The 12,824-nt window shown below is 41.8% G+C and overlaps 1 protein-coding gene across 4 annotated transcripts in view; it reads left to right on the top strand.

Annotated features, from left to right (window-relative positions):
- Nucleotides 1-1,067: 1,067 nt before the first annotated feature.
- The window catches only part of LOC139561384 (RNA-binding protein FXR1-like), a 31,250-nt gene continuing 19,493 nt past the window's right edge, over nt 1,068-12,824 (top strand). For all 4 annotated transcript variants that reach the window (XM_071378433.1, XM_071378435.1, XM_071378434.1 and 1 more), the window contains exon 1: nt 1,068-1,763. In XM_071378433.1, the coding sequence (XP_071234534.1) occupies nt 1,713-1,763 (51 nt within the window). In that variant the 5' untranslated portion in view covers nt 1,068-1,712. The remainder of the gene's footprint in view (nt 1,764-12,824) is intronic.

Raw genomic sequence — 12,824 nt, forward strand, 5'->3', positions numbered from 1 at the left:
CCAGACTGCTCTTTTTGGTAAAAAGCTGAGGGATAGCACTAGAGAAATGTAACTACTCTCAAATTCATAGAAAGAGCTATGGATGCAAGGACAGAAGTTTTAACCATGTTTTAAAGCTATACAATGTTTGTTTACAATTGGATTGTTTACAAACAATGGAGTAAAGCAGGCTTATATTTTGTGTTCTGATGGAGTGCGACAGTTGAACTAAGCTCCTGCTGCATTAATAAGTGATATTCTTCAAGATTCAATTGATATAGCGTTATAGCATTCATTTCAAAGTCCAAAGATGGATGTAGCAATTGCTGATTAACCCCTTTAAATGAATCAGATCAGCACTACCACTCTGAGACACTTTTTGAATAGGCGCCCTGGTCCATAATAGTTATTCATGGTCCCTCAGATGGGGTTTTGTAACTTAGGGTCCTTGCATAATGTAACAACTGACTGGGCACTGATTGGTAGAGGGCTCAGTCAGCTGTTACAAGCTCTCCTTTACAGGTTTGGCAGGGGTAGGCCGTCATTGTGTAAAAAATACCTCTTAACTAGAACTGGACATTGAGGCCATTTCTCTGAAAGTATGTCACTTCACTTGCAAATGTGAATACCTGCATTTTCAAATGTCTATATACCCGGTAGCCTACTAATGGATCTAAAAGAAAAACCATGCAAAGTGTACATTGTTTTTCTTCCACAAATATTTATTTTAGATGAATAGGAATATGAATGTGGTCTGCACATTTATGAACGTGATTTGATAATTTTTCATAGACTACCCGTGGACTCAATTAAATCACACTAAGGATGGGAATGTAGAGGTCCACAAAATTAACTTTCCATAGAGCCAGTAATTTGGGTAACATAACTGACAGGCAGTATCTCCAATAGAGATGCCTAAAATAGATATTTTGCAAAATGATTGGATGAAACACAGACCGGCCTCTAACTGTCAAACCAATGAAAAATATCTATATTTGATTTGCGGTCAGGTTGACCAATGATAAGTCAGTATGCTATTTTGGGTGTATCTTTCAAGAATGAGGGTGGGATTATCGAGATCATTCAGTACCTCACTGATGTACTCTGTCGGCGTGCGTTTGAGGGACGGGCGGTTGGAGTATAAGGAGTTGTAGGGCTATAGTGCACCACAAACGCTTAGTTCGGGAGGAGACTTTTTTGCTAAATTATACTTAAAAAACAACAAAAGGAATCAGCGATGACTTAATACAGTAACTTCTCCGACTGCTGCATGTATACGCCTGTTTTGGCATCCCGCAAGTGACGGAATCAAGGTGTCGATGATAGCTAGCTGCTTGCTAACATCTCCCTTTCACATAGCATCATTAGCTTTGAAGCACATTGCAACTAGACCGCCGCGGGCCCCCTCAACGCAGGACAGCACCTTGCTAGTGCCGTTGCACGCTAGCTAACAAAGGTATCGTCGATAGTTTGCTAACGTTAGCTAGGTAGTGAGCTAACGTCAAGTTGACCGCTGGAGACGCTAACGTTAGCTATTCGTTGATCCCATAATCAACACCCAACTCCCCGATCCCTTCACCCCTCTCCCTCCACCTCCCGAAACACTGGAAATCCACAAGCGGCCGGAGAGCGGCGACGGGCCAGCGGCAGAGAAGCTGGGGGTGGTACCGGAACCGCACGGAGTCGTAGCGGCTCAATCAGAGAAGCCCAGTCGTGGGGACCTACCGACGACTATGGACGGGCTGGCGGTGGAGGTTCGCGGTTCGAACGGGGCCTTCTACAAGGTAAATGAAATAGTGCAGTCATTAACGTTAGCTAAGGATGCACAACTGGTAAACAATTGCAAATATGGATGTCGACAGAGTTTTGTTCTAACTAGTTAGCAAATACCAAGCTAGCGTTGGTAACGTTAACTAACTAGCTGGCAGATTTGGTTAGCAGCATCATTCATTGAGAGTAGGCCCAAATGTTAAGATCGCTATTCCTAGATTTTTTTTTTCTTCATCAGGTCACGGTTGGCCGTTGTGGAGCACGCTTGTTTTGGCCTGGTTTTGGTCAATTCCAAATGTCTATTTTTACACTTTGTTGGCTGTCTTGAGCTAGTCAGCTAACCATCTTCTCGGGGCACTCCTTTCTTTGGTAGGAGTTGCTAGCTAATCACTCACATTTGCTAGCGAGAATAAGGGCGGTGGAAGGATGGCAAATCTAAAATGTTATGAGATCTCGACCTGTTTGTTTACTGGCCCGGGTGAGACATAACAAAGTAAGTAGCCTAACTGACGTAATGTATTTGATTAGTCTTTCTAAGCAGGTACCTACCATAAAGCTGTCAAATTATTTCCACTTTCGCACATTGTTTCCTAACAAGTTTTTTTTCTTCCAATTTCTCATTCAAAGGAGGAGGCTGAGTCAGCCTACGTTATTACAGTGAATCAAATTATTTACATTGATAGTCAGTCATATCATGGCTGTTTCCAAACATCACACTACAGTGACATAACCAAATTAGGTGACTCAACATAAGGTAGTCAATGCATTTATTTTCATTATGAGGATGTCAGTTATTTTATTCAGTGACTCAAGTTGAGTCAAATGACTACATTTAATGTCAGCAAGGCAGAAGTCCCCGTGCAAATGCTTGCTGTAGTTTAGTAAAACAGACAGTTTGTGTACTGGCAGACAGTTGAATAGGCCCTAGTAATTTGCTATGGGTTGAATGGCTCAGTTGAGCCTGCCTGACAGTAACTAAAGAACTGAAGCAGGTGTTGGTGGAACAGGTGATCCTAATCTCAGCACTCTGCCAGTCCAAATGATCATTCACTCTGTCCTGTTTTTTCTCTAGCTCTGCTCTCCCCTTGTGGTTTAGACCCCTCAAATTCAACTCTGGACCTCGAAGCCAGTTCCACTGCATTTTTAGATTGTTTCCATATATTTAGGGATGGATTTAGACCTTGGACACCAGGTGGGTGCAATTAATTATCAGGTAGAACAGAACCAACTGGCTCAGGATCTCATAGGGTAAGAGTTTAATACCCCTGGTTTGGACTATGTTTACTCTCCTCCCTCACACGTGTTCTGTTAACTTTGTGACATTTTGGCTCTACGGCCTGAAAGTATACAATCCATTCACCTTTACAGTACCTTTAATTTTTACATTTTGTTGCCTTACAGCCTTCATTTAAAATATATTAAATTGAGATTTTTTGGGTTAACTGGCCTACACACTACCCCGTGATGTCAAAGTGGAATTATGTTTTTGAAAATGTTTACCAATTCATTCAAACGAAAAGCTGAAGTGTCAATACGTGTTCAATCCCTTTGTTATGCTAGCCTAAATAAGGAGTGAAAATATGCATAACAAGTCACATAATAAGTTGCATGGACTCACTCTGTGTGCAATAAGTGTTTAACATAATTTTTGAATTACCCCATCTCTGTACCCCACACATACAATTATCTGTAAGATCCCTCAGTGGAGTAGTGAATTTCAAACACAGATTCAACCACAAAGACTGGGAAGGTTTTCCAATGCCTTGCAAAGAAGGGCACCATTGGTAGATAGGTACAAAAAAACCACATTGAGTATACCTTCGAGCATGGTGAAGTTCATTACGCTTTGGATGGTGTATCAATACACCCAGTCACTGCAAAGATACAGGCGTCGTTCCTAACTGTTGCCGGAGAGGAATGAGCGGTTGTGCCGGGATTTCACCATGAGGCCAATGGTGACTTTAAAACAGTTACAGAGTTGAATGGCTGTGATAGGAGAGCACTGAGGATAGATCAACAACAGTGTAGTTACTCTACAATACTAACTTAATTGACAGAGTGAAAAGGAAGCCTGTATAGAATAAAGTAATATGGCAAAGAAATTCACTTTTTGGCCTGAATACAAAGTGTTATGTTTGGGGCATATCCAACACATTACTGAGTATCACTCTACTAATTTCCAGCATAGTGCTGGCTGCATCATGTTGTGGGCATGCTTGTAATTGTTAAAGACTGGAGTTTTTCAGGATATAAAAATGAAATGGAGCTAAGCACAGGGAAAATCCTATTGGGAAAACCTGTGTCTGCTTTCCACCAGACACTGGGAGATTAATTCACATTTCAGCAGGACAATAGCCTAAAAAACAAGGCCAAATCTACACTGAAGTTGATTATCAAGAAGACAGTGAATGTTACTGAGTGGTCAAGTTAGATTTGACTTAAATCTACATGAAAACCTACTGCAAGACCTGAACATGGTTGTCTAGGAATGATTAAAAAAAACAAAAAAACAATGGGAAAATATTTGCATAATCCAGGTATGGAAAGCTCTTAGACTTAACCAGTCTCAACTGTAATCACTGCCAAAGGTGCTTCAAAGTATTGACTCGGTTGTAAATAAGATTTATGTGTTTCGTTTGAAACAATTTTGGTGCGAAAAAAAAATCTAATTTTGTCATTATGGGTTATTTTGTGTAGATGACTGAAAGTCGATTTTTATCCATTTTGAATTCAGGCTGTAACACAGACATGTTGATTTAAAGTCAAGGGGTATGAATACTTTCTGAAGGCACTGTACTAATCTCCTCTCACTATTCTTCATATCAAGCACACGAGTGCGATTTCGACATCCCGTAATTTATCTAGGAATCCTGTGAGAGCAGCACCTTTGACTTCTTTATATACAGTATCAGTCAAAGGTTTGGACACCCCTACTCTTTCCATAGTTTATTTGTTTTTACTGTTCTCTACATTGTAGAATAATAGTGAAGACATCAAAACTATGAAATAAAACATTTGGAATCATGTATTAACCCAAAAAGTTTTAAACAAATTTATTTGAACTTGTTCAAAGTAGCCACCCTTTGCCTTGATGACAGCTTTGCACACTTGGCATTCTCTCAACCAGCTTCATGAGGTAGTCACCTGGAATTGCATTTCAATTAACAGGTGTGCCTCGTTAAAAGTTTGTGGAATTTCTTTCGTTAATGCATTTGAGCCAATCAGTTGTGTTGTGACAAGGTGGGGGGGTAGTAGTACAGAAGATAGCCCTATTTGGTAAAAGACCAAGTCCATATTATGGCAAGAACAGCACAAATAATCAGAGAAATGACAGTCCATCGTTACTATGAGACATGAAGGTCAGCCAATCCGGAAAACCTCAAGAACTTTGAAAGTTTCTAAAAGTGCAGTCGCAAAAACCAACAAGCGCTATGATGAAACTGTCTCTCATGAGGACTGCCACAGGAATGGAAGACCCAAAGTTAACTCTGCTGCAGAGGATACGTTTATTAGTTACGAGTTTCAGAAATTTCAGCCCAAATAAATGCTTTGGATTTCAAGTAACAGTCATCCCAACATCAACTGTTCAGAGGAGATTGTGTGAATCAGGCATTCATGGTTGAATTGCTGCAAAGAAACCACTACTAAAGGACACCAATAAGAAGAGACTTGCTTGGGCTAAGAAACACGAGTTATGGACATTAGACCGGTGGAAATCTGTCCTTTGGTCTGTGTCCAAATTTAAGATTTTTGGTTACAACAGCTTTGTCTTCGTGAGATGCAGGTTAGGTGGACGGATGCTCTCCGCACATGTAGTTCCCACCGTGAAGCATGGAGGAGGTTGTGTTATCGTGTGTGGCTGCTTTGCTGGTGACGCAGAAGGTGATTTATTTCAAATTCAAGGCTCACTTAACCAGTATGGCTACCACAGCATTCTGCCGTGATATGCCATCCCATCTGGTTTTTCAACAGGATAATGACCCAAAACACCTCTAGGTTGGGTAGGGGCTATTTTACAGAGAGAGAGAGTGATGGAGTGCTGCATCAGATGACCTGGCCTCCCCAATCCCCCGACCTCAACCAAATTGAAATGGTTCGGGGTGAGTTGGACCGCAGCATGAAGGAAAAGCAGCCAACAGGTGCTCAGCATATGTGGGAACTCCTTCAAGACTGTTGGAAAAGCATTCCTCAGGAAGCTGGTTGAGAGTTCCAAGAGTGTGCAAAGCTGTCATCAAGGCAAAGGGTGGCTACTGTGAATAATATAACATCAAAATATATTTTGATTTAACATTTTGTTTACTACCTGATTCCATATGTGTTATTTCATAGTTATGGCTTCACTTATTCTACAATGTAGAAAATAGTAAAATTAAAGATAAACCCTTGAATGAGCAGGCATGTCCAAGCTTTTGACTGGTTATGTATGTGTTTATTGGGGTGGCGGGTAGCCTAGTGGTTAGCGCGTTGGGCCAGTAGCCGAAAGGTTGCTAGATCGAATCCCCGAGCTGACAAGGTCAAAATCTGTTGTTCTGCCCCTGAACAAGGTAGTTAACCCACTGTTTCTAGGCCGTCATTGTAAATAATAATTTGTTCCTAACTGACTTGCCTAGTTAAATAAAAAAAGTATATACAGTGGGGAGAACAAGTATTTGATACACTGCCGATTTTGCAGGTTTTCCTACTTACAAAGCATGTAGAGGTCTGTAATTTTTATCATAGGTACACTTCAACTGTGAGAGACGGAATCTAAAACAAAAATCCAGAAAATCACATTGTATGATTTTTAAATAATTAATTTGCATTTTATTGCATGACATAAGTATTTGATCACCTACCAACCAGTAAGAATTCCGGCTCTCACAGACCTGTTAGTTTCTCTTTAAGAAGCCCTCCTGTTCTCCACTCATTACCTGTATTAACTGCACCTGTTTGAACTCGTTACCTGTATAAAAGACACCTGTCCACACACTCAATCAAACAGATTCCAACCTCTCCACAATGGCCAAGACCAGAGAGCTGTGTAAGGACATCAGGGATAAAATTGTAGACCTGCACAAGGCTGGGATGGGCTACAGGACAATAGGCAAGCAGCTTGGTGAGAAGGAAACAACTGTTGGCGCAATTATTAGAAAATGGAAGAAGTTCAAGATGACGGTCAATCACCCTCGGTCTGGGGCTCCATGCAAGATTTCACCTCGTGGGGCATCAATGATCATGAGGAAGGTGAGGGATCAGCCCAGAACTACACGGCAGGACCTGGTCAATGACCTGAAGAGAGCTGGGACCACAGTCTCAAAGAAAACCATTAGTAACACACTACGCCGTCATGGATTAAAATCCTGCAGCGCACGCAAGGTCCCCCTGCTTAAGCCAGTGCATGTCCAGGCCTGTCTGAAGTTTGCCAATGACCATCTGGATGATCCAGAGGAGGAATGGGAGAAGGTCATGTGGTCTGATGAGACAAAAATAGAGCTTTTTGGTCTAACTCCACTCGCCGTGTTTGGAGGAAGAAGAAGTATGAGTACAACCCCAAGAACACCATCCCAACCGTGAAGCATGGAGGTGGAAACATCATTCTTTGGGGATGCTTTTCTGCAAAGGGGACAGGACGACTGCACCGTATTGAGGGGAGGATGGATGGGGCCATGTATCGCGAGATCTTGGCCAACAACCTCCTTCCCTCAGTAAGAGCATTGAAGATGGGTCGTGGCTGGGTCTTCCAGCATGACAACGACACGAAACACACAGCCATGGCAACTAAGGAGTGGCTCCGTAAGAAGCATCTCAAGGTCCTGGAGTGGCCTAGCCAGTCTCCAGACCTGAACCCAATAGAAAATCTTTGGAGGGAGCTGAAAGTCCGTATTGCCCAGCGACAGCCCCGAAACCTGAAGGATCTGGAGAAGATCTGTAGGGAGGAGTGGGCCAAAATCCCTGCTGCAGTGTGTGCAAACCTAGTCAAGAACTACAGGAAACGTATGATCTCTGTAATTGCAAACAAAGGTTTCTGTACCAAATATTAAGTTCTGCTTTTCTGATGTATCAAATACTTATGTCATGCAATAAAATGCAAATTAATTACTTAAAAATCATACAATGTGATTTTCTGGATTTTTGTTTTAGATTCCGTCTCTCATAGTTGAAGTGTACCTATGATAAAAATTACAGACCTCTACATGCTTTGTAAGTAGGAAAACCTGCAAAATCGGCAGTGTATCAAATACTTGTTCTCCCCACTGTATATACATATACTATAGTTCAAAAGTTTGGGGTGACTTGGAAATGTCCCTTTTTTTTTTTAAAGAAAGGCACTTTTGTCCGTAAAAATAACACCAAATTGATCAGAAATACAGTGTGGACATGGTTCATGTTGTAAATGACTATTGTAGCTGTAAACCGCCCATTTATCATTTATCAGCAACTATCACTCCTGTGGTCCAGTGACACATTGATTTAGTTAATCCAAGTTTGTCATTTTAAATGGCTAATTGATCATTAGAAAACCCTTTTGCAATTATGTTAGCGCAGCTCTAAACTGTTCTGATTTAAAGAAGAAATAAAACTGACCTTTAGACTAGTTGAGTGTCTGGAGCATCAGCATTTGTGGGTTCGATTACAGGCTCAAAATGGCCAGAAACAAAGAACTTTCTTCAAAAACTCATCAGTCTATTGTTCTGAGAAATGAAGGCTATTCCATGCGAGAAATGTATGAGATCTTCAGTTTCTTGGCCAACGTCGTGTACTACTCCCTTCACAGAACAGCTCAAACTGGCTCTAAGCAGAATAGAGTGGGAGGCCCCGGTGCACAATTGAGCAAGAGGACAAGTACATAAGTGTCTAGTTTGAGAAACAGACGCCTCACAAGTCCTTAACTGGCAGCTTCATTAAATGGTACCCGCACAACACCAGTTTCAAAGTCAGCAGTGAAGAGGTGAATTCGGGATGCTGTCCTTCTCAATTAACTTCTCAATATTGTTTAGTCCATTTTGAGAGAGCGTGAAAAAATATATAATAATTAGGGGCGGGAATAGGCTTCCATACTCTCTCCCTGTGTATTCCTAAATTTAGGGATGCATGATATATCGGTGAACATATCGGTATCGGCCGATATTCGCTAAAAATGCCAACATCTGTGTCGGCCGATGTGCAAAAGCTGACTTGCATACCTAAATAATGTAGGTACATGACGTAATGACGCCACGTAAAATGTTGTACTACAGTGCAACACAGCATTCCTAACCTACCCCACAATGTCTGCTGTGTGGATCAAGCAGTCATTTGAAAGAGTAACAATTTAAGCGAGACAACTCAAAGGCTAAGTCCATTAAAGCCAAGAAAATGGATTTCATTGCCCTTGACAATCAACCGTTCTGTCGTGGGTGATGTTGGCTTTCGCCAACTGGTCGAGCACCGGTTAACACTACCAAGTGCGCTATTTTTCCGATGTTGTCCTACTTGAGTTACACAGTAATAGCGTCACTGCTATTAGCTGCATGACATGCATACCATGGAATGCTGTTTAGGTATTTGCGTGTCAAAAAAGATACAGTAGCACTGTCAAAGTTGTACAAAAAGTCAGCAAACATGAACGATGTGTTTACAATACCGCGTTGGTAATAAAGCATAATTTGTTCGACCGCTACTGCTGGGGTAGCTAGCTTTAGCTTGGTACCTAGCTAGCACCAATACAACCAGCCTGAAAACAATGACCAGTAAAAACTGCAGTCATTTTAATTATTCTTAGCAATGATTTGTATCATCAATCCTTGTAAGTATTGGCTAGGTTGCCACTTGTTGTTCGCCTATTGAAATTGTAACTTCAGTTCATGAAAATAAATAGCTACCCAGCTACCTAACCCTGTTGCCCAAAGCTAATGTTATAAGTCGCCAGCTAGCTTCATCTGGCTAGTGTACTTGAGGCTCGATCAGGTTGTGTTGTGAAGCTAGCCAAATTAAGGCATAGGCACAATAGTGGAATTTGCAGTTTGTCAATGACTGATGCAAATGAATAAAAAATAGTAGAATTATGCCATTTTTATTTTGAAGGCTAACCGCAAAGTCCATTATTGTGGCTAATCCTTATTGTGCCTAGCTTCACATAGATGGGTCCAGCCATCATTAATCAAATAAGAATTCTCTTATAAATTAGGGTTATTTTAGATGACAGCTATATAGTTAGCTAGATTGTCGTTTGGCTATGTTTTTGGGGAAGAACATTGTTTGCACAAGTTCCACAGACGTGTGACTAACAGAAATGTGTCCCTGAACAAAAGGGGTCAAAATCAAAGTCATTATCTGGTGTGGCCACCAGTTGCATTAAGCACTGCAGTGCATCTCCTCATGTACTGCACCAGATTTGCCAGTTCTTGCTGTGAGATGTTACCCCACTTTTCCACCAAGGCACCTGCAAGTTCCTGGACGTTTCTGGGGGGAATGTTCCTAGCCCTCACCCTCGGATCCAACAGGTCCCAGATGTGCTCAATGGGATTGAGATCAGGGCTCTTTGCTGGACATGGCAGAACACTGACATTCCTGTCTTGCAGGACATCACGCACAGAACTAGCAGTGTGGCATTGTCATGCTGGAGGGTCATGTCAGGATGAGCCTGCAGGATGGGTACCACATGAGGGAGGAGGATGTCTTCCCTGTAACGCACAGCGTTGAGATTGCCTGAAATGACGTCAAGTTCAGTCGGATGATGATGTTAAACACCACCCCAGACCATGATGCACCCTCCACCTCCAAATCGATCCCACTCCAGAGTACAGGCCTCGGTGTAATGCTCGTTCTTTCGACGATAAACACGAATCCGACCATCACCCCTGGTGAAACAAAACCGCGACTCGTCAGTGAAGAGCACTTTTTGCCAGTCCTGTCTGGTCCAGTGACGGTGGGTTTGTGCCCATAGGTGACGTTGTTGCCAGTGATGTCTGGTGAGAACCTGCCTTACAATATGCCTACAAGCCCTCAGTCCAACCACTCTCAGCCTATTGCGGACAGTCTTAGCACTGATGAAGGGATTGTGCGTTCCTGGTGTAACTCGGGCAGTTGTTGTTGCGGAGGTAGCGGTCCTGCTGCTGGGTTGTTGCCCTCCTACGGCCTCCTCCACGTCTCCTGATGTACTGGCCTGTCTCCTGGTAGCACGTCCATGCTCTGGACACTACGCTGACAGACACAGCAAACCTTCTTGCCACAGCTCGCATTGATGTGCCATCCTGGATGAGCTGCACTACCTGAGCCACCTGTGTGGGTTGTAGACTCCGTCTCATGCTACCACTAGAGTGAAAGCACCGCCAGCATTCAAAAGTGACCAAAACATCAGCCAGGAAGCATAGGAACTGAGAAGTGGTCTGTGGTCACCACCTGCAGAACCACGCCTTTATTGGGGGTGTCTTGCTAATTGCCTATAATTTCCACCTGTTGTCTATTCCATTTGCACAACAGCATGTGAAATTTATTGTCAATCAGTGTTGCTTCCTAAGTGGACAGTTTGATTTCACGGAAGTGTGGTTGACTTGGAGTTACATTGTGTTGTTTAAGTGTTCCTTTAATTTTTTTGAGCAGTGTACTAATAATATGCTTATATTAGCATCTGGGACAGAGGAGGCAGTTCAGTTTGGGCACGCAATTCATCCAAAAGTGAAAATGCTGCCCCCTATCCCTAAAAAGTTAACAACCGTTCCACAGGTGCATGTTCATTAATTGTTTATGGTTCATTGAACAAGCATGGGAAACAGTGTTTAACTTCTACCGAGTCAGAAACCCGGATCCGGGAGCACCCCCCACCCCCCACCAGTAAAAAAGCTGAATAGCATAGCTAGCATAGCGTCACAAGTAAATAGTAGCATCTAAATATCATTCAATCACAAGTCCAAGATACCAGATGAAAGATCCACTTCTTGTGAATCCAGCAATCATTTCTGATTTTTTAAATGTTTTACAGGGAAGACACAATATGTAAATCTATTAGCTAACCACGTTAGCAAAAGACACCATTTTTCTTTGTCCACCATTTTTTCTCTCCACCAGTAGCTATCACCAATTCGGCCAAATAAAGATATTGATAGCCACTAACCAAGAAAAAACCTCATCAGATGACAGTCTGATAACATTTATTGTATAGGATAGTTTTTTAGAAAAATGTGCATATTTCAGGTAGAAATCATAGTTTACAATTGCACCCACCATCACAACTCGACTAGAATAAATACAGAGAGCAACGTGTATTACCAATTTACTCATCATAAAACATTTCATAAAAATAGACAAAGCATAGCAATGGAAAGACACAGATCTTGTGAATTCAGACAATATTTCAGATTTTCTAAGCGTTTTACAGCGAAAACACAATAAATCGTTATATTAGCATACCACATGTGCAAACGTTACCCCAGCATGAATCCAAGGCAAGGGGAGCGATAACGTTATGATCACCAAAATATATTAATTTTTTCACTAACCTTCTCAGAATTCTTCCGATGACACTCCTGTAACATCATATTACAACATACATATAGAGTTTGTTCGAAAATGTGCATATTTAGCCACAAAAAAACGTGGTTATACAATGACAATAGTAGCAAAACTGGCCTGAATGTCGGGCGCTATCTTTGAGAGTGATCTAGTCTAATCGATAGCTAATCATAAACTTGACAAAAAAATACAGGGTTGACAGGAATCGAAAGACAAATTAGTTCTTAATGCAATCGCTGACTTACATTTCTAAAATTATCCTTACTGTGCAATACCGGGTCCGCCAAGCGAAGCTACACATAACAAAATGGCGATATATGCGTTTAAATTTTTTCAACAGAACAGCGATTTATCATCATAAATAGTTCTTACTGTGAGCTGTTCTTCCATCAGTATCTTGGGCAATGTATCCTTACTGTGAGCTGTTCTTCCATCAGTATCTTGGGCAATGTATCCTTTCTTGGGTCTAATCTTCTTTTGGTCGAAAGATGTCCTCTTGCCCGTCGAAATGCCCACTAACGTTCGACCGGGACCCCGAAACGTGCCCGGCGCTTCAGTGCATCACAAAGCAATGCCTCAAAATCGCACTAAACGGATATAAATTG

The sequence above is a fragment of the Salvelinus alpinus genome, chromosome 31 (genome assembly GCF_045679555.1).
Source record: "Salvelinus alpinus chromosome 31, SLU_Salpinus.1, whole genome shotgun sequence".
NCBI lineage: Eukaryota > Metazoa > Chordata > Actinopteri > Salmoniformes > Salmonidae > Salvelinus > Salvelinus alpinus.